Below are 27,078 nucleotides of genomic sequence, written 5' to 3'. Positions count from 1 at the left end.
AGGCATGAAAGTGGAGTTGAAGATTATCAGATCAGCCATGATCTCATTGAATGGCGGAGCAGACTCGATGGGCCGAATGGCCTACTTCTGCTCCTATGTCTTATGGTAGAATTTTACGGCCCTACCCAGTAAGCCGTTCAAAAGTCCATTTACTTTGGCTGGACCATAAAATCCCTCCGGCGTAAAATTCCTCCCTCAGTGTGAGCAGTATAGTTGACTTGGGGTTAGGCCACAGGTATAAACAAAGATGTGCGTGTGTTATTATAATATATAACCTATATTATTATCAACAATTACATCATATTCCCAAATACATGTACTACTGATTAGGCAGATTAAAATATAAATTTCCATAATGAGAATGAATACTGGTGTGGCAGAATAAGGAAGTCAGGTTGAGCTATGCTGATGTTTCACTGTACGTTGTAACTGTTACAAAATGTTTTCTACAGCTGCTTTGTGTGACCTGATATCAGTGAAATGACTATAGAACAAGAATGCTCCTAAATTCCTGTTTGTAGCTTGTCTAGTCTCTAGCTGAGATCTAGCACTCACATTACAATGAAGCATTTACATAACATTATTTTAGCTGCCATAGAACCAAAATTAAATTCCTTGCCAGTTTCCCATTCTTCACAATGTTAGCTCATCCAAAACTCTGGCCAGAATTTTACAGCCCCATTGGTGTCGGGTGTCATGGTGGGCAGGGGAAGACACAATATGGTGGGAAGGCCAAAGATTGGTTTCACACTGGCGTGAAAGCACAGCGGGATCATCCAATGATGTCCGCCATGGCAGAACGCGAAACCTGCTGGAGGCCATTGTGAACCCAACTTGCATAATAAAGCCTGACTAGAATCGTCTCCCCACACCCAATTCGCCGTTACGCCAGCGAGAAAACATGCTGGCCCAGAATACGTTGAAACAAGTGTGATGTGCAGAAGTCGGGACTTACCGTTATAGCCTTGCTCAGATTGTGGGCTTCCGAGGAGCAGAAGATGCTGGCGCCCTACAGTTACCAGACCCTGGAGAAACATGTGCATCACACGCTGGTTGGATTCTCACGGATATGACTTCGCCATGAAGCAGCTCAGGGGAGGTGTGAGGTCTCCATTCATGTCTCGGATCTGCTTCGGAACATCATGGTATTTGCCATGGGCTTCTACAAATGATCGGCGAGTTGGGGCGAGTGGAGAGGAAGATCCAGCTGTGGATGAGAGAGGAAGATGTACTTGAGGGGAGGCAGGGGTTTGGAGAGGAAGGTCTAGGTGTGACTGGGAGAGGAAGGTGTATGGGGGGCGGGGGGGAGGAGTTTGCAGGTGTGGGGGAACAAAGGTATGTGGGGGCGGGGTTTGTGTGTGTGTCTGTCCAGAGAGAGGTGGGAGTCCTGGGGTGGAGGGAGTTCAGAGCGGGGAAGGTGTCCAGGGGGAAGAAGGTGTCTGGGATGGGGGGAGAATGAGCTCGGAGGGGTAGGTGTCCATAGGGAGGAGGGAATAAGGATAGAGGAGAGAGTGAATAAGGGCAGAGGAGGGAGTAAGGGTGGAGGAGAAGTATTGGTGGAGAAGGGAGTAAGGGGTAGGGGGTTGTCCAGATGAACGTGCAAGGGAGGTGTCTGTCGAGTCAATGACTACCTCCTGGGGAATGAAATGAGGGTGATCGTGGTGGGAAGGAATGGTTAGTATGAGATGGGGCAGAAGGAGCCAGAAGGATGGGTAGGTGAGGGTGCGTCGGTAGCAGTAGAAGGGGCGGCAAGGGTCATTGGTGGGGACTTGGAGGCAAACAAATACCCTGGGGGTGGGAGGGAGGAGGTCATTCTGGATGGGGTTGGGATTCTCAAAAAGGTAGGGAGCGTGCACATTCACCTGGACACCCTGGTGATTGTGGGGAGGTCGAAGGTGATGCTAGGGGAGCAATAGAGATGGAGGAAAGGACATGAGTGACTGGGGGAGGGGAAAGGATGTGAGAGCTGATCAAAAACTTGACTATCACCATCGTTGTCGAAATCAAAAGTGAGCGGAGCCTTGTGTTAGACAGGCACAGGTGCTGCATGGGTGTGCAATCAGTGAGTGGGTGGAGATGCAGGTCAGCTCAGATGGAAAACTGAAAGAGAACCCCAGCAGGCAGCATTGAAAATGCTTGGGACAGTAAGATGAATGTGATGGATGAAGGCTCCCCGTGCATGGGAGCGTGCTTGCATGAGGCTCCAAAAGACCCTGCCACACAAACACACACACACACACACACACTTCTTCCAGAATCACTCATGGTCCAGCTGCGTGCAGTTGATCTGCTCGTGGGGGGATTGCAGTGGGAGGACTCGCAACGCTTGTCAATGAAGCTGAAAGACAACATTATACGTTATTCCGTGAAAGTGAATACATTTTCAGATTATAAAGTGACAAAATGTGTTTCCCCGTGCAACCACTTGTGATCAGAAATTCTTAACTTTTCAAAGCCTACCACTTCTTCTAGGTGCTGCCCTGAAATCCGCAGGAGTGGAAACAGCCTGTGTAATGGTTGGCCCTTTACTCTGGCATGTGCCCTCTGGAAAGCTGAGGCCTCGAGGGCCCAGGCTTACTTAGGCTGTCCTGCTGTGGGCCAGCTGTTCCCCCTGCAGGGAGGGGGTCACAGGCAAGGGGGACTCAGGGAGAGCGGACAGCATCTGAGATTCCTGAATAGATGACCCAGGGGTGTCCTGCTGCAGCTCTTCATCCCTTCGGATGCCTGAGGGCGCCAACCTGACTTCTCGAGGGGAAGGGAGCACCTGGAGGGATGCTGAGGTGCCCCATTTCCTACTCACGTTGAGTGCAGGAACTCACCCATGGCTAAAGCGATGGAGTGCAAGTCTGTGCACATCTCCGTGTTCTGCTGGACCAGAGTCTCCAGCGCATCTGCCATCCTTCCCATGGAGACCTCCAATTACACACGTGGGCACCATTTCATCAGAGAGCAGGCGGACACACTCCTCTGACTTGTGTGCCACTCTGTTCAGGGCTTCCAATAGCTCTGCATGACGTTCCCACATCTTTTGCTGACTCTCCATGATGAGTTGGATGGGCAAATCCAGGTTTGTCATCTGACTCAGGCCTCAAAGATGCCTCTTGCCCAGGAGTCCTCAGAGGACCAGGGAGATCAGCTGAACCTGCTGCCTCCTGCTGCGGACACGCGACCACCAGATTGTGAACCCGAGCCTGCTCTAGATCTAGGTCCCACTGAGGTGTGTGTCTCTGCGCTGCTGGAGGATGAGTAAGCACTGTGATGGGTCTTTAAGGCTGCATATTTCCAGCTCTTCATTGGAGGAGGTGTCTTCTTGGCTGGAGCTGAGGACCTAGATGAAGCTGAGGGACGTCTGGCTGAGAGTGTCGATTGCTTGGCAGAGCTCCCTGTGAACCAAAGTAGAGATAATTAGTGCATGGCAGCAGAGTCACAAGAGAAAGAGAGCACTCACAGTTGCATTGAGAGAGTGGTGATGTGTTGCAGGATCCTCACGTGGGTGTTCACTGCCGACCTCACCGTTGCCACAGGCATGGTCCACATCCTCACCAGTCAGCATGATGGCATGTTCCTCAAAGTGAGTGAGGGGCCTAATGTGGGCCACTCCACTCCCAGTCTGGGACCTCTCCCTGCTGTTGCGAGCCAGCTTCTCCTGCATGAAAACAGATGGAGAAAGATGAGGACGTATGGCACTGCATGGAATATTTATGCAGTGAGCAGAGCCATGGATGGGATTAGGACATGAGCTTCAGAGGATATGAGCCTGATGGAGTTGTGAGAGTTAGTAGTGTTGTCCCATGAGGTGTGACATCCCTGTGGATGTGTGACGGGTTTGTGAGTGAGTGTGAGAGTTGAATGATCCGCTGGTTGCCTTACCCTATAACCTGTTGAAATTGTATGCTAGCTTTTTTTGATTCATGCACGAGGACCCCTAAATCCTTGTGCTGCAGCTTTCTGCAGTCCTTCTCCATTTAAATAATATTCAGCTCCTCTCCCTGCACTGGATGGCTAACCTCCTCTGTGCTCCGGTGGTGCTGACCGCCGCTGCTGCTGCCACCTCCTCCCAAGCCGGATTGGTGACTCAGGTTGACCTCCTGCGGCCAGAGCAAGGGTAGAGGACATTGCGGCGGTCTTACACTGCACCCAGCAAGCGCCCCCGAGAGGCGTCACTAAATTTGGGGGCTGCTGTCTTCTTAGCTTTCAGGGCCATCTGTTGCCTGCAGCTGTCCTGGTCTGTAGGCATGAAGTAGTCATGTGCTCTGGCGCGCTTTAAATATAGAGCCCAAAGCAAGGAAGCGCTGAAGTCACAGTGGGGCATGCAAATCTGAGCCAGCCTGCAAGCGATCCGGAGTGTTTCCCATGAATGCATTATTAATTAGGTGGGAAGTGTTGGGAATGGGACAATATGACACAAAAACCTGCCATTGCTGCTGGCAAGTAAAATGACTTGTTTGCCACCCATAAGATGTAGGAGCAGAAGTAGGCCATTCGGCTCAGTCTGCTCCACCATTCAATGGGATCATGGCAGATCTGATAATCCTCAATTCCACTTTCCTGCTTTTTGCCCATAACCCTTTAAAAATCTGTCTATCTCAGCCTTGAATATATTTAACGACCCAGCCTCTACGGCCCTCTGCGGTAAAGAATTCCACAGATTAACTACCTTTTGAGAGAAGAAATTCTCCTCTCTCTGTCTTAAATGGGCAACCCCTTATCCTGAGATTATGCCCTCTAGTCCTAGGCTCTCCCACAAGCAGAAACAACCCCTCAGTATCAACCTGTCAAGCCCCCTAAGAATCTTATATGTTTCAATAAGGTTGCCTCTCATTCTTCTAAACTCCAATGAGTACAGGCCCAACCTACTCAACCTCTCCTCATAAGAAAATCCCTCCATACCCAGGATCAACTGAGTGAACCTTCTCTGGTCTGCCTCCAATGCCAGTATATCTTTCCTTAGATAAGGGGACCAAAACTGTTTGCAGTATTCTAGGTGTGGTTTAACAAGTGCCTTGTATGTTTTAGGAAGACTTCCCTATTTTTATCCCCCATTTCCTTTGAAATAAAGGCTAACATTCCATTTGCCTTCCCGATTACCTGTTGAAATTGTATGCTAGCTTTTTTTGATTCATGCACGAGGACCCCTAAATCCCTGTGCTGCAGCTTTCTGCAGTCTTTCTCCATTTAAATAATATTCAGCTCCTCTATTCTTCCTGCCAATGTGCATAACCTCACATTTTCCCACATTATATTCCATCTGCCAAGTTTTTGCCCACTCACTTAACCTGTCTATATCCCTCTAAACTCCTTGTGCCATCCTCACCACTTGCCTTCCCACCTATTTTTGTATCATCTGCAAATTTGGCGATAGTCCATTCACTTCACTCATCCAAGTCATTAATATATATTGTAAATAACTGTGGCCCCAGCACTGATCCCTGTGGCACTCTACTAGTTACAGGTTGCCATCCTGAAACTGCCCCCCTTATCCCAACTGTCTTCTATTAGTTAGCCAATCCTCTAACCATGCTAATATACTATCCCCAACACAATGGGCTCTTATCTTATTAAGTAGCCTTATGCGCGTTATCTTATCAAACGACTTTTGGAAATGCAAATTTATTTAATCTACTGGTTCCCCTTTATCTATCCTGCTTGCTACCTCCTCAAAGAATTCTAGTAAATTTGTCAGGCAAGATTTCCCTTCATGAAGCCATGCTGGCTCTGCTTCATTATATTATGCATTTCTAAATGCTCTGTTAATACATCCTTTAGAATAGACTCTTAACATTTTCCCAATGACGATGTTAAGCTAACTGGCCTATAGTTACCTGTTTTTTGTCTTTTTGAATACGAGTGTTACATTGACAGTTTTCCAATCCTCTGGGACTTTTCCAGAGTCTAAGGATTCTTGGAAGATTAGTACCAGCCTATCCACTATCTCTGTAGCTACTTCTTTTATTATCCTAGGATGCAACCCATTAGGTCCAGGGGACTTATCGACCTTTAGACCTATTAGTTTCCCTAGTACTTTTTCTCTAGTGATAGTTATTGTATTTATTTCCTCCACCCTTTTGCCCCTTGATTATTTGGTATTTTTGGAATGCTATTAGTGTCTTTTACCATGGAGACTGATGCAAAGTATTTACTCAACTGCTGCGGCATTTCCTGGTTCCCCAATATTGTTTCCCCAGCCCCATTCTCGAAGGGCCCTATGTTCACCTTAGCCTCTCTCTTCTTTTTATATATATTTAAAGAAGCTCTTACTGTCTGTTTTTATATTACTTGCTAGTTCACCCTCAAAGTTTATTTTCTCCCTCTTTATTATTTTTTTGAACATCTTTTGTTGGTTTTTAAAAACTTTCCCAATCCTTTATCACTAATCTTTGCCTCATTGTATGTTTTTTCTTTCAATGTGGTACTATCCTTAACTTCCTTGGTTAACCATGGTTAGTTTAGCCCCTTCCTAGAATCCTTCTTCCTCACTCGGATATATCTTTGTTGTGAGTCATTAACTACTTTCTTAAACGTCATCAACTTTTTCTGGAAAATTCTATCCCTGTCCACTCCATCCAACTCTGCCCTCAATGCTTTGTAATTACCTTTATTTAAGTTTAGCACAATTGTTTCTGACCCAAGTTTCTCACTCTCAAACTGGATGCTAATTTCTACCATATTATGGTCACTGTTTCGTAGAGTATCTTATACTCTGAGAATATTTATTAAACCTGCCTCATTACACGTTACCAGATCGAAAATAGCTTGACCCCTGGTTGGATCCACAACATATTTTTCTAGGAAACTGTCCCAAATACAATCTATGAATTCTTGCTCATGGCTACCTCTGCCAATTTGATTTTCCCGATCTACATGAAGATTAAAGTCACCCATGACTAATGTACTGCCTTTTTTTACATGCCCTCATTATCTCCTGATTTACTCTGTCCTACAGTATAGCTACTATTTGGGGGCCTATAGATTACCCCCACCACTGTCATCTTCTCCTTGTTATTTCTTACCTCCATCCATATGGATTCTACATCTTCCAATCCAAAAACTTTGCTATCATACTTATTCCATCTCGTATTAACAAAACTACCTAACCACCCCCTCCTTCCTGCCTGTCCTTTCGAAAAGTCACATATCCCTGAATATTTAGTTCCCAGCTTTGATCTCTTTATGACCATATCTCCGTAATGACTATAAGATCAGACCCATTAACTTCTTTTGTGCCATTAATTCATTTATCTTGTTCCGAATACAATGTGCATTTAATTAGAGCCATTAATTTTGCCTTTTTCACCATGTTTTCCTCCTTTCACCCTATTTGCTACTGTTTTTTTTAATGTTTGTACACTCTGTCCCTTCCAGTCACATTCTGGGAATTATTACCTAAATAGCTGCCCTGCAATGCTGCCATATCATTTTGCTTTGTAAGCCTCTCCAGAACCCTCCCCCGCTCTATTTAGTTTAAAGCCCTCTCTACAGCCTAGCTATTTGATTCGCCAGGTCACTGGTCCCAGCCCAGTTCAAATGATGCCCTTCCCACTGGAACAGCTCCCTTCCACCCCAGTGCCCCATGAACTGAGATCCATCCCTCCACATCAATCTTTGAGCTACGCATTTGACGCCCGCTACTGAACTTTGTGCAAATCTGGGACGATTCCATCCTCTGCTGTGATTATTCTATTCTGCACCCATTCCACTCTCTCATCAACTATATGCTCATTGTCACTGGCTCCTGGTCTCCCAATAAGTCAAATTTAAAATGATTTTCCTCATCTTCAAATTTCTTCACTCCTTCCCATTTCTGTAACCTCTTCCACATCTGTTACCTCTTAGTGTTCTACATCCCTCCACCAAACTGTTTCGTTGACTCTAACTTTTTTATATATAAGCCCTTCTCTTCACCGCTCTCGGGAAATCACTTCCTAAACTTCTTTACTTGTCCGCTTAGAAAAATCTCCTTAAAAAACTCCCCTCTCTCTCTCTAAATAATCAGCCTTCATTAGCTTGGCACCCACGATCCAAAATCCTCTTTTAAGAACCTTGGTACATTTCTGAACATTAAAAACATATATAAATCCAAGCTATTAATAAAACTTAATCTATATATTTTATTTATTAATATATTGCACATTAATTATTGCAGCAAATTGATATAAAAAGTTATTGGTTAAGGAAGTAGGTGGAAATATATTGTTTCATATAGTAGCAATAGTTTGATAGCCTACAATAATGGTTTGAGCTTTGGGCGTTGCAATTAACCAAAGTACTATTCATTTATCAAATCAAACGTCAGAAAACTACCTTGAAGCAGATACTTATCAGAAAACTCTCGTAAAATTTACCTTGTAACGTTAGAAGGTTCAGTAGGTGGAAATCCAAATCCATTGACATGAAAAATTCCATCTTCATACCATCCTGTAAAAAAAATTATAACTGTCATTTCCAAAGTTAATGCTGATCGTAAAATTACGAAAAGCCAATTTTATTAACAAATATACAAAACTGAGTAAACAGATTCTGTCTTGTTACACACTTCAACATTTGCCAAAATATATCTTTTGATGTGTGATCAAACTGGAAGAGTGTAATCCTAACGAAGTATTTTGATAAGTGATCTCATTTTTACCTAAATTATTCAGAAGAAATATTATAATTTTGGGAACGACATAGGATACTGTAGACATTTTCCAGAAGTCGTCTTTATCGTTACTTACACATATTTATAGATTAACTGCACTTAAGCAGTATTATTGCCTCAATGCTAATCAAGGTTTATAGTTCTGCACATCCAAGGGAATTTCTGTAGCCAGAGAAACAAGTATATCACAGAAATGAGCTAAATTATACATTACTATTTGGACCTGAGAAAATCAGACTTTCCTGACCACTGCCAATATTGCTCCTTCTAAGTCAACGCAGCAGTGTAGAATAACATGACAAAAAATGTCAGTTTCTGCTATCTCTTCTCAAAGGGATTGTGTCATTATTATACTGTAGTCTACCTAGTAGCTCAGCTGATGAGATTGGTACGAAACAGATGCAATTTTTTTTAGACAGGCGGACCTATCTTTTTGGAAAGTTGCTGCACAATTTACCATTGTCAGGAAAATAAAATGCATTTGACAAGCATTTTATCATATCTCAGGGATATCTCAAAGGGCTTCACAAGTAATGAATTACTTTGAAATGTAGTGACTTTTTTATTTACATGGGTAAAATTGTGCACACAGCGAGATTTCCTAAACAGCAATTACAATGAAAATGGTGCTTCGTTGGTACTGTTATTACATGTGCAACATTCATGCACATACAATGATGATTTGTGTGAGACAATACCAGTAATTTCTTCTCAAGGTATATTGAGCCAAGAAAAGGAGACAGTACAAGGGGCAACAAAGAGCTTGATCCAAGAGATGGGTCTTTGTAAGAGGTGAGGGAGTTGCAGTATCTGAGAATTCCAGGTCTGGAGCCATAGCAAACAAAAACCATGAAATGGTGAAGCAAAGGTGGGAGTGGTTGCACAAGAGGCCAGAGTCAGAGGATTGAAGAGTGTGAGGGGAAATAAAAGAGTTTGACTGTAGGTTTTTACAGGAATAGGAAAGGACAAGGATTTAAAGAGATTTAAACATGAGCAGACCATGTAGGATAGGATATGAACAGCAGAAGTTTGGACGAGCTAAAGTTTACAGTTGTTGGGAGGATGGGAAATCAGCATGGAGAGCACTGGAACAGTTGAGCTCAGAGGTGACACTGGCATGGATGTGGCTAGCTGCAGAAGATGGGCTGTTGTAGGTTTGGAGGTGAACTACATATCAGAAGTCAGAGCAAGTGGCCTTTGTGACTTTGTGATGATAAGGACATAGGTTCAGCTCAGCTTAGGTCTCACATACGATGCTAAATGCAAGCAATCTGGTTCAGCCCTAGAATGTGACCAGGGATAGGCTGGAATTGGTGGCAACCATATACAGCTTGTATCAGAGGCCACAGACAATAGGCTTGGTCTTCCCAATGCTTAACTGGAGTAAACTGCAGCTAATCCAAGGCTGGCTATCTGATAAGGAATCTAACAACATCAAAATATATGAAACCTGACCTCATGTCTATGGAAGATTCTGCTGAGGCCTATTGTAGGTGAGAAAAAGACTGGCCTAAGGATAGAACCTTGGAGAGTTCTGGAGGTAACACAGCAGGAAGGAAAGCTATTGCTGTAGATGCTCAGGCTATGATTCGATAGGTAAGCTGGAACCAAGGGAGAACAAACAGAGCTGAACAATGCAGAAGTGTTGGAGAAGTATAGTTTAGTGGAAAGTGTCAAAGGCAATAGCAAGGTAAAGGAGGATCAGTAGGGAAAATGCAGTTCAGGCATAATATATCACGCATTTGTGATTTTAATTAGGGTTGTTTTAGTGCTGTGATAGTTTGGAAAGAAAGCAGCTCAGCGCCACCTTCTCAAGGGCAATTAGGGAAGGACAACAAATGCTGACCTTGCCAGCAATGCCCATGTCCCATGAAAGAATAAAAAAAAACAATCTGATTGGAGCTATTCAAATAGGGAGCTGTGGGGGAAAATAAATAGGTGTCATCACTCTCACCTCTAAGTCAGAAGGCTGTGGTGTTCAAGTCCCATGCCAGACCATATAATGTAGGCAGAATCTTCAACGCAGCACTGAGGCAGTGCTTCACTGCTGAAGGTGCCAGCTTTTTGGATGACATCTTAAACCAAGGCCTACCTGCTCTCTCAGGTGGGTGCAAATGATACCACAGGGATTTTCAAAGAAAAGCAGGGGCGTCCTTCTGCTGTTGGCCAATATTCATCCCTGAACCAATATCCCGAAAATAGATTGTCTGGTCATGATATAATTACTATCAAGAAGACCTTGCTGTTCACAAATTGGCTGTCATGTTTCATACAATAGGGAATACCTTTCAGAAGTACTTCTTAGGTTGAAAGCACTTTGGGATGTCCTGAAGTTATGAAAGGCACCATATAAATGCAAGTTCTTCCTTTATAATAATAGCTTGTTGACAAATAGCCATGATTAGCGTTCACGTTGTCCTGTTGCAATCAGGACACAACTTGTAAATATCTTTTTAAAATCACTTAAATTGACCATTAATTGTTCGTGAAATTTAAGTAGTTCTGCACAAAGATAGTTTTTGATGCAACCAAAAAAAAAAACAGTATTGTGCTACCTTCCATTGAAATACATGGAACAATAAAGAGAGATCACAAAGCAGTGACATTTGGTGGCAGTAAGACATGAAAATTGCTGCAAGCACTGTCAGGATAAATTTATTCTCATTCATTACCTTCTGTAAGAACGAAGCAGGATTCTGTATATAAGCCACTGTGAAACTGGTGCTTCGATGTTAAAGAAATTACTAACAAAAAAATGATATTTCAGGATCATAAGTTACAGAAAATGAATTTTTTACATGCTTAATATTAATGGAAAGGTCCTACTGTAGGTGACATTTTTGGCACAGGAGCACTTGGGTTATCTGGAAGAGCAACTGAATGAAGATTAGACAGTCCTCTTAACTGAGGAAACATGTAATTAAAAGACATGTCACTTAAGGTGACAATTGTGTTAGCACAAACAGATAGACACCCAAGAGTCTCTGGGAAACAATTCTCCTTTGGTTCTGGTTTCATACATTTTTATCTAAAGCTTATACAAATGTTCTGCAGTACAATAGTAAAATGAGGATTTTCATATGTTTTGCATTTTTCTTTCTTCACACATTCTCAAAAAATACATTCTTGTTAAGTTGTTGTAATACCATTCCAAGAGTGCCAACAACCCTCCAGTGCCGCATCCAATACGGAGCTCGTCATGTAGAAGTAAAAGCTGTGGATACTGCCTTGCTACTAATATTGTGAAGCGCCATATTCCAGTCCAATCCTGTCTTCATCAGCTATCCAAATACACATGCCTTCCAATGGGAGTCATTGAATTACAATCAGCAACAGAATGCTGCCTGACTGTTCCCAGCTTGGAGAGTGTAGGTTGATTATAGCACCCTAGTTACTGTCCCCAGCAGAGACCAGCTAGTTAAACACAGATCATGAATCAAACCTTTCCGTCTGTATGGCTTACTGATAAATCAGGGCTGATTTTACTAACCACTGGCCATCAACTGTCATTTCTAAAGCTCTAAAATACAAAACATAAGCTAAATCTTGTATTGTTACTTATTTTTAAGTGAATCATCTCCCAATACCGTAGAGGTTCAATATTTTTCTACACCCAGAATCAAAATGAAGTAAGGGTGTTTATATGATCAATGCACATTAAAGCTTTCTCTACAATGTTCCAAAAACAAAATGCAAGAACTATCTTGGCGACATTTCCAAATAATTGTCGGCTTTGTACCAATCTTTGCTGCATTACTCGGTTTCAGTGCTGCATACTCAATCCCACTAGGAACTGAATTGACATTTCACCGAGTACCTAAGCTAGCTGAAACATTTTCTTCTCAACAGTCCGAATGATTTGGAGCCAGATCCCAAAGGAAGACGACAGCACACGAAAGTGTTATCTGGTCCCTAAGCAGAGATTTTACATTTCATTAATCCAACTCTGGACCCCATGAAATCTCACGACATCAGGTCAAACATGGGCAAGGAAACCTACTGCTGATTACCATGTACCACCCTCTCCCAGCTGATGAATCGGTGCTCCTCTATTTTGAACAACACTTGGAAGAAGAACAGTTCCATCTCCTGTTTCCTGCCCCCAAAATGAAAAAACAGCCCCTCAATTCCAAACAAAATATAATAAAAATCCACAAAATCTACTCGGAGTACTTGACTTTCCCCTTGTACGTCATGGTTTTGTCTAGTTATCTGATGTCAGGAGCCATCACCTAATGCCAAGCAACTTATAACAGATACTCATGAGTAAAGATATGCAAAAATAGTCTTAACTTTTCAGATGAACTGGTTATTTTGTTTACTGGGGCAAAATTCAGAAAAAAAGCTATTCACCCAATGTTATCTCTCCCTCCATCCACCATAAACTTTCTTTTTAGAAGTTGATATTACAATGAACAGTGTTCCTCTGGTTCCTTCAACTACGTACTCTTCCTCTTCACTTCGTTCTCAATTGTTGACATGAATTCTCACTGCACAATCTCTTAAACCAACTGTTTCCTTTCCAAAACTTTAAGTGGAGCTCCTTCACTCTTATCCTTTCCTTCTTTTTACAACCCAACTTTATCACCTAATAACTGTTTTTGACTTGATCTCATTTCATCTCCTTTAAGTTCAGCTGTTAAATTTGTGATTATATTTTGCTTTTCGTTCTGAATTCACACAATTTTTAAACTCCATGCTTGAGAGCATATAAAAGATATGGCTTTGCTAAGGTCAAGTTGAACAGTTCCAGTTGGATCTTCAAGAAAGAACTTGCCCTAAAAAAGTAAATACAATTCACAATATAGTCACTCAGCATTAATAACATTGAAAAAAAATGTCAATTTCGGTTTTTGGATGCAGTGGGTTTCTTTTGAGATTAAGTTTTTTTTTAAAAATGACAAAGGTGGTATCAGTGATAACTATTAACATTACTCAAATCAGGACAACAAAATACTTTTTGCTCACTTTCCCAATTTTCCCCTTTAAATCCACCTCCCTTGTCCCATGGTGGGATATAGTATTACAGGCAGCAACTTGCGCACCTTACCCATACAATCACACTTCGTGTGACTGCCTGCAAAGTGAATACTTACGAGAGAGTCATGACAAGTGAGCCCAACCACTTCTCACATAGCATGCAAAATTCCAAAAGGGGTTACTGGACAGCAATCAATCTGCGGGAACCTGGTTAACCTTTCAGGGATGCTGAGGCCAATGGCAATGTTTCTACCACCAAGTTTTGACATCTAACTTAGTACAGACCAGGTATCAAATCTAGGATCCCACTATTCTGTATAGCCATATTATGTAGCAAGTATTTTCAGCAACTTCACAAATAAATTTATTTAGGGTAACTGAGTTCCAATGCATCAATTCAAAATCCAAAATCTGGGCAAAACATAGGTAAACACCCATATCAGATTTCTCCATAAAAACTAGTGCAACACTGAACTTCTCGAATATGCATTGATCTTATCACTTTACATTTGCCCTGCTTTTGTTCATTTTATTGCTCTTAGAATCTTAGCGGATAAAACTTGCTGTCTTTCAGTGTAACCAGGAACAAATTTCTGGTAATGTAAACCCTTAATCACAGCTTAGCCTACCTCCTTAAGTTGTGTTATCATCCCCAGAACGATAACTTCTCCGATCTTTGATGTGCTGCCAAGAAGCATTTCTATGGTGTTTAGCTAAAATTAAAACAGTAAGTCAGAAAAAATCAACGTTATAGGTATAAAAAGCATTTTCTTCCTTACTTTACATGCAGCCCATCTCCCAGCAGAGGTTTAAAATAGTTCTTAATTAATTGCATATGATTTACTGTAGAATGGCACCTCGTTCCCCATTTTACTTTCCCTTTAATGCAAACCATTATCAAACACAATCCAAAATGGGAATATTTTGGTATTCAGGTGCAACAGAAATTGCAGAGTAATGTCACCACTTTCAAATTACTATAACTGTTTTCTTTGTAGATCATGGAAAGGACAGATGTAAAACTACCTGTTATTCTGTTGATCTACCTTATGCAAAATCTTTTGACTCGTGGTAATCATGTGACAGTTAATATGAATTAAAAATTAAAAGAGCATCCTTCGTTGAGTGGCTGCTGTTTGGCATAAAACCCCGAATTGCATATTATAAGTGGCCTCCCATTTGAAAAAGATAAGTTCTCTGCTTCCCATCTCAGGATCCTACCCAAGTTGGTGGCAACAGGAACATAAGTGTGAACAGGATGCTAAATGTTCCTATACCTTAGCCCTGTTTATGCCAGGGCAGGGTGGGTGTGGTTCTTAAACTTTCCCTAAAATGTGTAAAAGATAAAGTACAAGACAAAAGATGGAGAAAAATTAGAGTGATGGACAAGCAGAGACAGCAATAAGATTTCAATTGTTGACAAACATTTGACATCTTACTTGAAATTTATTCCTGTTCTCATCAGGATGTGATCCTGTCACAGGAGGTGTAAATAATTCGTGTCTATGCGTTCGCTATAAAATAAAGTGTTAGAATATGAGATGCAACAAGTTGTTTATCAATTCTATAGTTACCTAACTTTTCTAAAATTCTAAATATGGGCACCACCTAAAATCATTTACATTAAACAGAAATCAACAACCCTTCCAAATCTCTCCCCAAGAACTGGCACAGGCACAATAGACCACTTAGCATCCCCTGTGCTGTGTGATCCTACTTATAAAATCAAGCCTTTCCTTCTTGAGGTATCAAACGTATTTAAACTAAAATGATGCTGATATTCTATAGCAATTGAGAACTTTCACATGAATGACTGAAATGAATAAAATACTTCTTAGGTTGCGTTGTAGAAGTAATTTTCTTTATTTATGTGCAGAACTGAGAGATTTACAACAATCTTAAAACCAAAATGTCTACGCGATGAATAATTTCATTTTGTCAACATGAGACCAAGCTTCATAGCAGTCGCACTGCGTTTCCAATTCTATTTTATCTACAATTAATGAAGTCCTTGCAAGACCGAAGGAAGTTGGATTAACTTTGCATCCAAGATTTTAAATTTGACCGAGTCAAAATTTTTCAACTAAGTGTAATTTGCCACATTGTATCTGGAATATACAAAAACATTATTTCCAAATCTCTATCCTTCCATGCACAATTGCAAGCTTCCACCAAATATTAGGACTGTATGCACTGAAGTGATGTGTTTGCAAATGATGTTCAGTCCTTTAAATAAAAAAGGAACAAGTTATGAAATAAGGAGATCATTTTTTCGTAGAACGTATGCAAATTATATCTTTGCCCCTCACCCTTACCTGTTGCATAATAGTGTAGCGCTCACAAAAAAGTTCAGCTTTGTTCCTGGCAGTTCCAAATAGACAAGACGCACTATGATCTGTCATTGCAAGACTGCAGTACATAAACAAGATTTTAGTCAAAATCCTTGGGGATTTTTTTTTGAACAAGTTCATTTATTTTGCATTTGCTTTTCCAAGTTCACAAAGAAAATAACACTGCCTGGTTGATGCACAGGAACAATGACAAAATGAAACATATTGACATACCAATGGTTTAACTTGCATCCTTGTTCACTGCTTGTTTTAATTGTTTTCAAAGACACTGTGACAATTGTTTTCTTCCAGCATCTGGGGAGCCTAGGCTGTTTAGTTTTGATATTATATGGATGTTTGTTAACCTGTTGCCATGATGAGAGATGTATTACATCATAGTATACACTCACCTCCTTCCCATACCTGTATATGTCATCAATAACTATCCACAATGAGAGATTTGCACAGGAAAGAAAGATTTCATAGTTTATCAATTGAGTTAGTTATTTATATTTAAAATCAAAAGAGAAGAATCTAGATTTTTATGAAAGTGATGAGTTAGAGCATAAAGCTCCAAGGATGCTTAAGTTTTGCAGTGAGTAAAAGGCTGAATTTATTTCAGTTTTAAATATATGCAAAAATAGATGGGCTTCATACTGTTTTGATATTGTACCTCAAGGACAACTCTTTTTCTATGTAACCTGAAGTGAGGCCAGCTGGGGCTTAACAGGCTACAAGAAGCAGCAAAGGACATTTTCAAGAAGTAGTGGCTGAACATATGAAAAAAGTGTGTTACTTATGATAAATGATCTACAGACAAATGTTCCAGTGGCTTATCAAACACACTAGTTCTGCTACATAATTAGGGTTTTTAGGAATGTAAAAGCAACCCAGGTCACAATAGACCTGAATCTTAAAAGAACAACATTTCCAAGAACAAGTCATATTCAAACAGCACCGCTCATGCAAAATTATAAATGGTTTAGCCTTCTAAATAAACTGAATTAGTAAAACTCACGGTAAAAACTTCTTCCTTTCTGAATTGTAGATATAACGAGGGACTTCAAATGCACCTATTACATTGAAAACGTGTTCTCTGTAAATGGAAGCACGTAATTGTTAAAATGAACCTAATGAAACATACTTCCACATTTTGCTGTTGTAATTGGTTTATCAGATGAAAGTAACATATGTCATTAGATGTAATCTCCTGTGCCATCGCTAAAACAAAAGTTATATCGTACTCTGTTTCTCTTCCATCTGTTTGTAATTTATTTATTCTCCCATTTTCTCTGTCTGTATGCTTCTCGCATCTCACTGTTTTTCTGTTTGTCTCTGACTCTCTTATCCTCCTACTCTGGTATCTGCAGGTGTCCTATGGGAGCAGCTACAAAATGTATATGAGAGGAACTAAGGGTTTGAGGTCTATGCTGCAATGGAGTGGGACACGAGGGCCAGAAAACAGGCAGAAGTCACTGGCGGGACAAAAAGCACCTTTATTCCCCCCTCTTTATCAATCAGACATCTGATCTGCATGGAAAATATCACCATGTTTAAAATATCTGAGCCAGACAACTTGAAAAATTCATATAGCTAGAAGTTCTGTACACTCAATATGGAGTGCATACACTCTCCCAGAAGTGACACTCCGCTTAACTAAGTACAGCAGTTGTCTAAGCCGAGGCTTATGGATCCCAAAGTGTGCACGTTTAACCAAGCAAAATGTGCAGCCTGCTAGCACAAAGCACCAGTAGGTTTCCTGCTGCTCATCAAGCCAGGACCATCCTATCCATTTGGATGTTGGCTTGTACAGTTACCCAGAGCTGAGTGGGAACAATTCCAGCCCCAAGTGACAAGTCTACCCTTCCAGGTTTATCAGTGAATAAGACTGGCTACGTCAAAGGCACCTTGGAATATCATACCATGCCTGGTTCAGTTCATAGAGTGATAGAGCCTTTTTGGCCATCATGTCTGTGCTGGCTCTTTGGTAGAGCTATCCAATTATTCCTACTCGCCTGTTCTTTCCCATAACCCATACCTTTTTATTCCCTTTCAAGTATTTATCCAATTCCTTTTGGTCAGAAACCATAAAATCTGTTTCCAACACCCCTTGAGGGCCGAGTCACAACAACAACATACAGCATTTTAAAACAAAGTCATGATGTCATCTCTGGTTTTTTTGCCAATCACCTTAAATCTGTCCTTTGATGAACAACCGTTCTGCCATTGGACAGTTTCTCTTTACTTATCAAGACCCTTCCTGGTTTTGAACACCTTCACCAAATCTTCCCCTTAACCTGTTCTGTTCTGGCGAGAACACCCTCAGCTTCTCCAATCTCTCATCCCTGGTACCATTTTAGTAAAGCTCTTCTTCATACTCTCCAAGGCCTTGACATCCTTCCTAATGTGTGCTGCCCAGAACTGAACACAGTACCCCAGCTGAAGCTGAACCTGTTTTATAAAAATATAGTTCCCTCCTTTAGTATTCTATGCTTCTACTAATAAACTCAAGGATCCAAATGTCATATTAAATAGCCTTCTCAACTCATCCTGCCAACTTCAGCAATTGTATACATGTACCTCCAGGTCTCCCTGTTCCTGCACCCCCTTTAAAATTGTACCATAAAGTTCACACTGCATCTCATTTTTCCCGTCACTTTACACTTCCCTGCACTGAGTTTCATCTGCCATGTATCTGCCCACTTTACCAGTCTATGATCTTCCTCATTATTTACAACATATGTAAATTTTTGTGTTACTTACAAACTTTGAAATTATGCCCTGTATACTCAAGTCCAGGTCATTAATCAAATAATAGTGGCCCATGAGGAACTGAAAAACAAATTGGCACTATTCTCTGATTAGTGCCTACACGCCATTCAACAGTAGATCCCTTCAAACTAGACATGAAAGTCCAGCAGATATGTTGATAGGGCAAGATAAAGGGTGGGAGGAAGCTCATGTAAAGCAGAAGGGCTGGCATTAATCAGCTGGGCCAAATGTATTGTTTCTTTGCTGTAAACTCAATGCAATTCTATGTAACCATTGTCCAAAATTTCAGAGTACCCAGGTTAGCTATATCTTCAGTTTGGTGAAAGGCACCGTGCCATGTCTTTAAACATGTACCCTAGCCCTAGCCCAGGTCTTCTCTTCACCAACTGCTTAATCCAGGTCCTCGTATGATGGACTTTGGCAGAGATATATTTGCCATGAGACTGCCTTACCCTCCAAGGTACTGAACGATAGGTCAGTGAAGGTTGGATCCCTCCCTTTCTGTAACCATTTCCCCCTTTTGTCACAAATCGACTTGTCATGACGTAACAGTTTTTAAAGGATGGGAGTTATTTAAAATCCCAGAGGGAAACTCTAAACAACTGTCATTACCTATATTTTCAATTGGGATGTTTTGAGTTGCAGCTCTAAATTCACGAATAAGACCACCAGTTCTCAGGAGGTTTTTATATCAAACTAAATGAGACATATATTAATTTACAAGGTATTAAACATATACACATGGCTACAAATTACTGCTATCATAACTTTTAACAAATTCCAAGAATATTTTCCACTGAAGTAACAATAACCAACAGACTTAACCAGACACCAGGCAAAGCATTTTCACCTTACGAATTCAAAACGAGGTTCCTTTCAATTTGGTTCCTTTGTAGGCTTACAGCTGCTTAGATGTTACATGCCTCTGCCTTTCACACACAAACTCCTCTCAGGTTATACCCAGTGCTCCCCTTTGAATGTAAACTCTCATTTTATCACCAGGCCCTTTGAACTCCTTTCATAGTGCCAATTTTATTAGTAATATAAATATTGCTTGGTTGTCTCCTAGGTAGGTGCAAGATTTCACTCCCACTCTTGAATGCTCTAATCAACAAAATGCAAATATACCTCTACCTCTGTTTACATCTCAAAACTACTATACATCAAAGGACCCAGACTAGCTGGTTTTAGTCCAATTAAGACACAACCACAGACTAAACCTCTATTTTTAAAAAAATTCCAATAACATTATATACATTAATAGATTCATGATACCACCTCATAGAATAATTTTGTATCTCACACATAGGAATGAAAAAGAAGGATTTTGTCTAGCCCAGAAGTTCCATACTCCAAAGACGAATTGTTTGAACAAACCTAGCCTGAAATGGAACTCTGCTATTCTTGAAGAACAACCAAAGTGTCTTCTGCCCCTCCTTTGGGAGGCTGTGAAGAAATGTGCACAGGGAGATCAAAGTACCAATACAATTGTAAATTGATCTATCCCATTAAACATTGAACGATACAGCAAAAGAGGCAGCCATTCAGCCCATCATGTTTGTGCTGGCTCTCTGCAAGAGCAACTCAGCTAGTCCCACTCCTCACAGCCCACTTTATTTCCTTAATGACCTAACCAGCCTCATGACATTCTGCTTCACAGTTTTGCAGCATCAATTGATTGCTGAAAACAGAGAACTATTTAAAGATTGATAGCTATTTGCTTATAAGCTCCTTTAGAACTGAGATGAGGAGAAATTATTTCACTCAAAGAGTTATGAATCTTTGGAATTCTCTACCCCAGAGGGTTGTGGATGCTTCATTGTTGAATATATTTAAGACTGAGATAGACAGATTTTTGCTTTCTCAGGGAACCAAGGGATATAGGAAGCAATTTGGAAAGTGGCGTTGAAGCCAAGAATCAGCCATAATTGTATTAAATGGCAGAGCAGGCTCGATGGCTTGAATCCTCATGTTCGCTTTTCCTTCTAAATACCTTAGAAGAACCCAGCTTAGCTCTAAGCAGCTAACAGAATCTAATTTTAATTTGTTTATGCCAAAAGATGGCATTGTGTTGGCAGGCATCTTTGTTGTACATCAGATGCACCTGTCAATATTGATTCAGAGCCAGTCTTTACTTACAATTTGTCCTGGAAGCACCAATACAACACACTTCAATGAAAAAGAAACTGGGAATGAAAGGCTGGGTCAGGAAGTAAACAAGGGAAAGCATGGGGGCTGAAAAGCAGGGGAAAGAACTTTGGAACTGAAGTAGGAAAATAGAGAAGTCACAGCATTTACATATGCACGTGCATGTTGGGATGCAATCACCCCACCTTAATACTCAACTAGATTGAGAGTACTGGAAATCTTACAATACAATTATCTTAGTGAATGGATGTTCCCCAAATTACAAAGACTGAACTTTGGTTTAATAGGAGTGAAAATGTGGCATTGTGAGGTCATGTATCAGTTGATATGAAAGCTGGAAAATTATTGAGATTGCCATTCATAATTTCTGGTCAATGTAACACATAAATCTTTCAGTTGACCTACATCGTTTCATCACATGTCTGACTGCATTCTTGGACTGCTGCCTCCACCATTGATTGCTCTATCATGTTGCAGTTCACTGAAAAAGTAGAAACAAAAATCAAACGGTTGTCTTTGCTTTATTTAGCTATAGTTTATAAAAACTGAATCTGGATTTTTAAAAATTAGAATATACAGATATCCAACACACATGAACTTCTATCATATATGAGTAAAGGACTCTAACTCAAGATACTGCAAAATCTACAGCTCCAAAACTCTGTTGCTATATCCTAATTCATAACAAGTCCCGTTCGCCTATCACTCCTGCGCTCACTGACCTGCAGTGGTTCCTGGTCCAGCAATGCCTCAGTTTTGAAGTTCTCATCAGATTTTTCAGATCCATCAGTTTTTGTGCCCCTCCCTATCTCTGTAATCTCCTCCTACAACCATTGGCGATCTTTGCACTCCTCCTATTCAGGCTCAATGTGCACCACAGGTTTTAACTGTTCCACCACTGGTGGCTGTGCCTTCAGTTGTCTGGGCCCCAAGCTCTGGAATTCCCTCACTAAGTTCTGTAATTCTTCTGTAAAGCCCTCCTCCTCTTTCTCCACTTTTAAGATGCGTGTTCAAAGATACATCTTTGAGCAAGCATTTGGTCATCTGTCCTAATATCTTGTTATGTAGCTTGGTATCAATTTTTATTTGATAATACTCCTGTGAAGCGCTTGCAACATTTTATTACATTAAAGGTGCTATACAAATGTGGGGTTTTTGTTACTCAATGCAGAACATACATTACTTCTCTGCACACATTCTTCTTCCCAAGTCCAGAAAGTTCATGTTCATGTTGGCAGAGCCTCAGCTTTGGAATCCTTAAGTAATAGGGATACCGTTGGAGTTCAACTATTTGCATAGCCCATTTCCACAACTAAAACCTCAGTATAGATGCTTAAAACCAAAAGCAACTCTGACCAGGCCAAAGGCCCCGAACCCATCCTAGCAATGCCCCAGAACCCAACCATGACCATTGCATACAATGGAATCTTTTGCCCATTACAAATGAGAATGCGAAGGACTGAAACAACACAGTACATTCATTTAGAGTTGATCAACAATAGATCTCAGGTCCTTAATCGTTCACAATTTTCAATTAGTACTTACATGGCTGCTTTTCAATTGCATCAATGATGCGTTCAATTGCATCTTCAAGCTTCAAATCATCGACTGTCTCAAGGACATCCACAAGAAATTTGGCAGCATTACTGTTCATAGAGAAAGAAAATGGTAGTTAATTGTGAATCTTTTGTAAAATACTCAACATCATGGTTTATTGCAGTAGGAAAGATAAGATCATTGTTTGTTTAGAAAGTGTAAATTACGAATTTTTGTTTGGCATGCAGGCACACGTCCGAGCTTAAAGTAGCACGCAATATTTCGGTCGACGGGCATACACAAGAGTCAGCAGCACGCCCACCGACAATTAAGAGGCCTATTAAGGCCATTAATGTATTAATTAACCTGGATTTTTCACGTCCAACCTTACAGTTAGCAGGCAGGCAAATTGGCCAGGCAGCTTTTGGATTTTTGAGGAAACCTCATCCAAGCACAGGATCAGATTTCTGAAATAAATTTTTTTAAAATGTTTGGGCAGAAATTTTATAATCTATATGTTTAGGTGAGAGGGTCCAATGCGTGGACATTTTCTTCTGCATTTTAAAATCTTTATTTGATGGTTTTAAATTCTTCAGCTCTCTGCCTTCAGGGAGTTTTCATTGCACGCTCCCCAGCGTTCGCCCTCCTCCTGCCTCTACCCCGACAGCGCTGGCCAGCCAGCGTGAAATCGCGGTCGGCGGCTGATTCCCAGCCGCTCCCAGACCCAACGACCTGAAAATTCTGCTCAAAGTGATCTTGATAGAGACCAGTAACTTTTAAAACGAAAATTGCTTTGATTCTCCTCAGTATTCCCTCTATTCTCTGAGGTATGAGGTTTCTTGGGGTCCTTTTGCTAGCATCCGGCTAGGAGAACCCTTCCAACTCTTCCTCAACACCTCCCGATTGTGGACACCCCAGCTCAAGCACGAGCCTCACTGCTTTCTGGCTCGGTAACTCCAAACTGGAAAACAGCCTTAGTTTCTGATGGCCCTCTGCTACTGCTCTACAGCTCCTGGCAGGTTCTCACTCTGCTTATCTCAAAGCTGCGCCGGATGCAGATTTCAATTGCCTGCTTCAAAACTGCTCCCCAGCTGGCTGACTGTTTTCAGTGAGAAATCACAGATAAAACCCAACCAAAAAAATCTTCCTGCAATCTATCCCCATGGCACATCTGGGATGTCCTAAACAGAGATTTAAACTAATCCTTTCCAAATTCCCAAACCATCCCTTTAATCTGGGAAATATTATGAATAATTTTAACCCCTTACGGAGACAGCTGCATACATCCCGTCTCCATCAAGAAACTTAAGAGAGGGATCATCCATTGTTTAGGGTTTTCCCACTTCCAACTCTGGCCTTATTAAATAAACATAGGCCACCCTTTAAATTGCAATTACTTTAGGTCTGTTTACCAGCTTCTCACTAGATGCTTTTCAGCTATTTACATTTAAAAATTTCAATCTCCAAACTAAAAGTTATATTCCTAAAACATATAAATCATGAAATCACATCTTCGTGACAATAGCTTGTCATCCTATCAGCTCTCTTCCTAGGCAAGTTTTTCTCAGGACTCACTTTTTAATATCTGTATCATACAACATTTTCCTTAAGAATATCTCAACAAAATAACAGCTGCTTACATTACAATACGCTTGATATTTACTTCTAGGGTAAATTTCTACATTCAGCAGTTTCCATCAATCCTGTTAGAGACAAATTCTTTTCAAAGCTTTATTTCCAACCTTTATGTTTTTTTCAATTACAGCCAGACCATCTCCAGCATTGACTTCTCTTTCCACTCCCAAGTTGTTACCTTTGGATTCCCATAAGCATCTATCCTTGTCTTCTCATTTCCTCATCTTTGTTTTTCCACTTGGCAAATTTGGATAGGTTGCACTCAGTGCCCTCATCTAAGTTATTGATATGGATTGTAAGTAGCTGAGGCCCAAGTACTGATCCTTGTGATATCTCACTAGTTACAGCCAGCCAATCTGAAAATGACCCATTTATTCCTACTCTGTTTCAAGTCCGATAACCAATCCTTAATCCATGCTAATATATTACCTCCAATCCAATTAACCTTAATTTTGTATAATAACCTTTGTGGCATCTGGCATCTTATATGCCTTCTGAAAATCAAAATACACTATATCCCCTTAACCTACTCTGCCAGTTAACATCCTCAAAAAACTAACAGGCCTGTCAACCATGATTTCCCTTTCATTAATCTGTATTGACTTGGCTCAAATCATAGAAAATCATATTTCATGATTGAGCAAGTACCTTGTTACCGCATCCCTATTAATAAGCTCTAGCTTTTTCCCTAGTACTGATGTCAAGTTAACTAGCTGAGAGTTTCTTATTCTCTTGCACCTTTCATAAATAGCAAGGTTACATTTGCTACCTTTCAATCAATTTTCAATTTAAGTTCCTCATTCTCACCAGAACCTTGGGTCACCACTATTTATAAGACCATAAGACATAGGAGCAGAAATTAGGCCAATCGGCCCATCGAGTCTGCTCCGCCATTCAATCATGGCTGATAAGTTTCTCAACCCCATTCTTCCGCCTTCTCCCCGCAACCTTTGATTCCCTTACCAATCAAGAACCTATCTATCTTGGTCTTAAATACACTCAATGACCTGGCCTCCACAGCCTCCTGTGGCAATGAATTCCATAGATTCACCACTCTCTGGTAAAGAAGTTTCTCCTCATCTCTGTTCTAAAAGGTCTTCCCTTTACTCTGAGGCTGTGCCCTCGGGTCCTAGTCTCTCCTATTAATGGAAACATCTTCCCCACGTCCACTCTATCCAGGCCTTTCAGTATTCTGTAAGTTTCAATCAGATCCCCCCTCATCCTTCTAAACTCCATCGAGTATAGACCCAGAGTCCTCAAACGTTCCTCATATGTTAAGCCTTTCATTCCTGGGATTATTCTCGTGAACCTCCTCTGGACCCTCTCCAGGGCCAGCACATCCTTCCTAAGATACGGGGCCCAAAATTGCTCACAATATTCTAAATGTGGTCTATTTCTGGTATGTTTCATTGGTTTGGAGGTAATATTTTGATCTCTTCTGCCTTGAAGACAGATACAAGTATTTATTCAATGTCTCTGCTATTTCCTTATTCCCCCATCATAATTTCTCCTGGAAGGAAACCATGTTTACTTTAATCAATCTTTTTCTTTTTACATATTTCTAAGCTTTCAAAATCTGTTTTTGTCTTTTTCCAGTTTACTCTCAATCTATTTTCCCTCTCACTATCCACTTCTTGGTCGTCCTTTGCTGAATTCTAAATTCTGCCCAATCCTCAGTTTTACTATCTTTTTTTGCAATATGATAAGCTTCTTCCTTTAATCCAATACTATTTTTCATTTTAAAAAATTCTTTTGTGGGATGTGAGCATTGCTGGCAGGGCCAGCATTTGTTGCTCATTCCTAATTGCTCGAGAAACTAATGGTGAGCCACCTTGTTGAATCACTGCAGTCCATCAGGTGTAGGTACACCTACAGTGCTATTATTTTGACAAGCAATGGTGAATGAATGGCGATTATAGTTCCAAGTCAGGTTGGTTATGTAGCTTGGAAGGGATTTTACAGGCGGCAATGTTCCCATGCATCTGCTGCCCTTGTCCTTATGGGTGGTAGAGGTTGAGGGTTTGGAAGGTGCTGTCGAAGAAGCTTTGGCGAGTTGCTGCAGTGCATCGTGTAGAAGGTACACACCATTGCCACTGTGTCAGTGGTCGAGGGAGTGAATGTTTATGGTGGTACATAAACCAATTAAGCAGCTCCTGTGGTCTGAGTGTTGTTGGAGCTGCACTCATCCAGGCAAGTGGGCAGTATTCCATCATACTCCTGATTTGTGTCTTATAGATGTCAGGCGGTGAGCTATCATGCAAAATTCCCAGCCACTGACCTGCCTTTGTAGCCACAGCATTTATTTGGCTGGTCCAGTTAAGTTCCTGGTCAATGGCAAACCCTCAGGATGTTGATGGTGAGAGATTCAGTGATTTCAATGCCGTTGAACGTCAAAAGGTGATGGTTAAATTATTTCTTGTTGGAGATGGTCATTACCTGGTATTTGTGTGGTGCAAGTGCCACTTCCGTCCAAGCATGAATGTTGTCCAGATCTCGCTGCATATGGACACAGACTGCTTCAGTATCTGAGTTATGAATAATGCTGAACACTGCAATCATCAGCAGACATCCCCACTTCTGACTTTGTAATGGAGAGAAGGTCACCAATGAAGTAGCTGAAGATGGTTTGGCCTAGGACACTATCCTGAGGAACTCCTGCAACAATGATTGGCCTCCAAAAACTATAACCATCTTCCTTTGTGCTAGTGGTATGACTCCAACCAGTGGAGAGATTCTTTTCCTCACTCCCATTGACATCAATTTTGCTAAGGTTACTTGAAGTCGCACTCAGTCAAATGTTGCCTTGACGTCAAGGGCTGTCACTCTCACTTCGCCTCTTTAGTTCAGTTCTTTTGTCCATGTCTGGACTAAGGCTGTAATGACATTAGGAGCTGAGAGGCCCTGGCAAAATCCAAACTGAGCATCAGTGTGCAGGTTGCTGCTGTGTAAGTGCTGCTAGATGGTACTGTCAATGGCAACTTATCTTCCATCACTTTTCTGTATGACCCTTGTAACATGGACATAGAATTGCTTGATTTA

General features: G+C 41.1%; 1 protein-coding gene across 5 annotated transcripts in view; it reads right to left on the bottom strand.

Annotated features, from left to right (window-relative positions):
- The window catches only part of pole2 (polymerase (DNA directed), epsilon 2), a 139,093-nt gene that overhangs the window by 25,254 nt on the left and 86,761 nt on the right, over nucleotides 1-27,078 (bottom strand). For 4 of the 5 annotated variants that reach the window (XM_041214109.1, XM_041214110.1, XM_041214111.1 and 1 more), the window contains 9 exons: nucleotides 22,414-22,514; nucleotides 21,274-21,349; nucleotides 16,967-17,044; nucleotides 15,934-16,027; nucleotides 15,058-15,132; nucleotides 14,248-14,331; nucleotides 13,360-13,416; nucleotides 11,311-11,359; nucleotides 8,343-8,415 (listed from right to left, as the gene is read on the bottom strand). In XM_041214109.1, coding sequence (XP_041070043.1) covers nucleotides 8,343-8,415; nucleotides 11,311-11,359; nucleotides 13,360-13,416; nucleotides 14,248-14,331; nucleotides 15,058-15,132; nucleotides 15,934-16,027; nucleotides 16,967-17,044; nucleotides 21,274-21,349; nucleotides 22,414-22,514 — 687 coding nt within the window. Of the gene's footprint in view, nucleotides 1-8,342; nucleotides 8,416-11,310; nucleotides 11,360-13,359; nucleotides 13,417-14,247; nucleotides 14,332-15,057; nucleotides 15,133-15,933; nucleotides 16,028-16,182; nucleotides 16,285-16,966; nucleotides 17,045-21,273; nucleotides 21,350-22,413; nucleotides 22,515-27,078 lie in introns of those variants that run through there. The other variant, XM_041214112.1, reaches the window with a different exon arrangement.

Source organism: Carcharodon carcharias, chromosome 20 (genome assembly GCF_017639515.1).
Source record: "Carcharodon carcharias isolate sCarCar2 chromosome 20, sCarCar2.pri, whole genome shotgun sequence".
Classification (NCBI taxonomy): domain Eukaryota; kingdom Metazoa; phylum Chordata; class Chondrichthyes; order Lamniformes; family Lamnidae; genus Carcharodon; species Carcharodon carcharias.
Note: the sequence above shows the minus strand (reverse complement) of the source record. Positions and strands in the feature narration are given on the sequence as shown.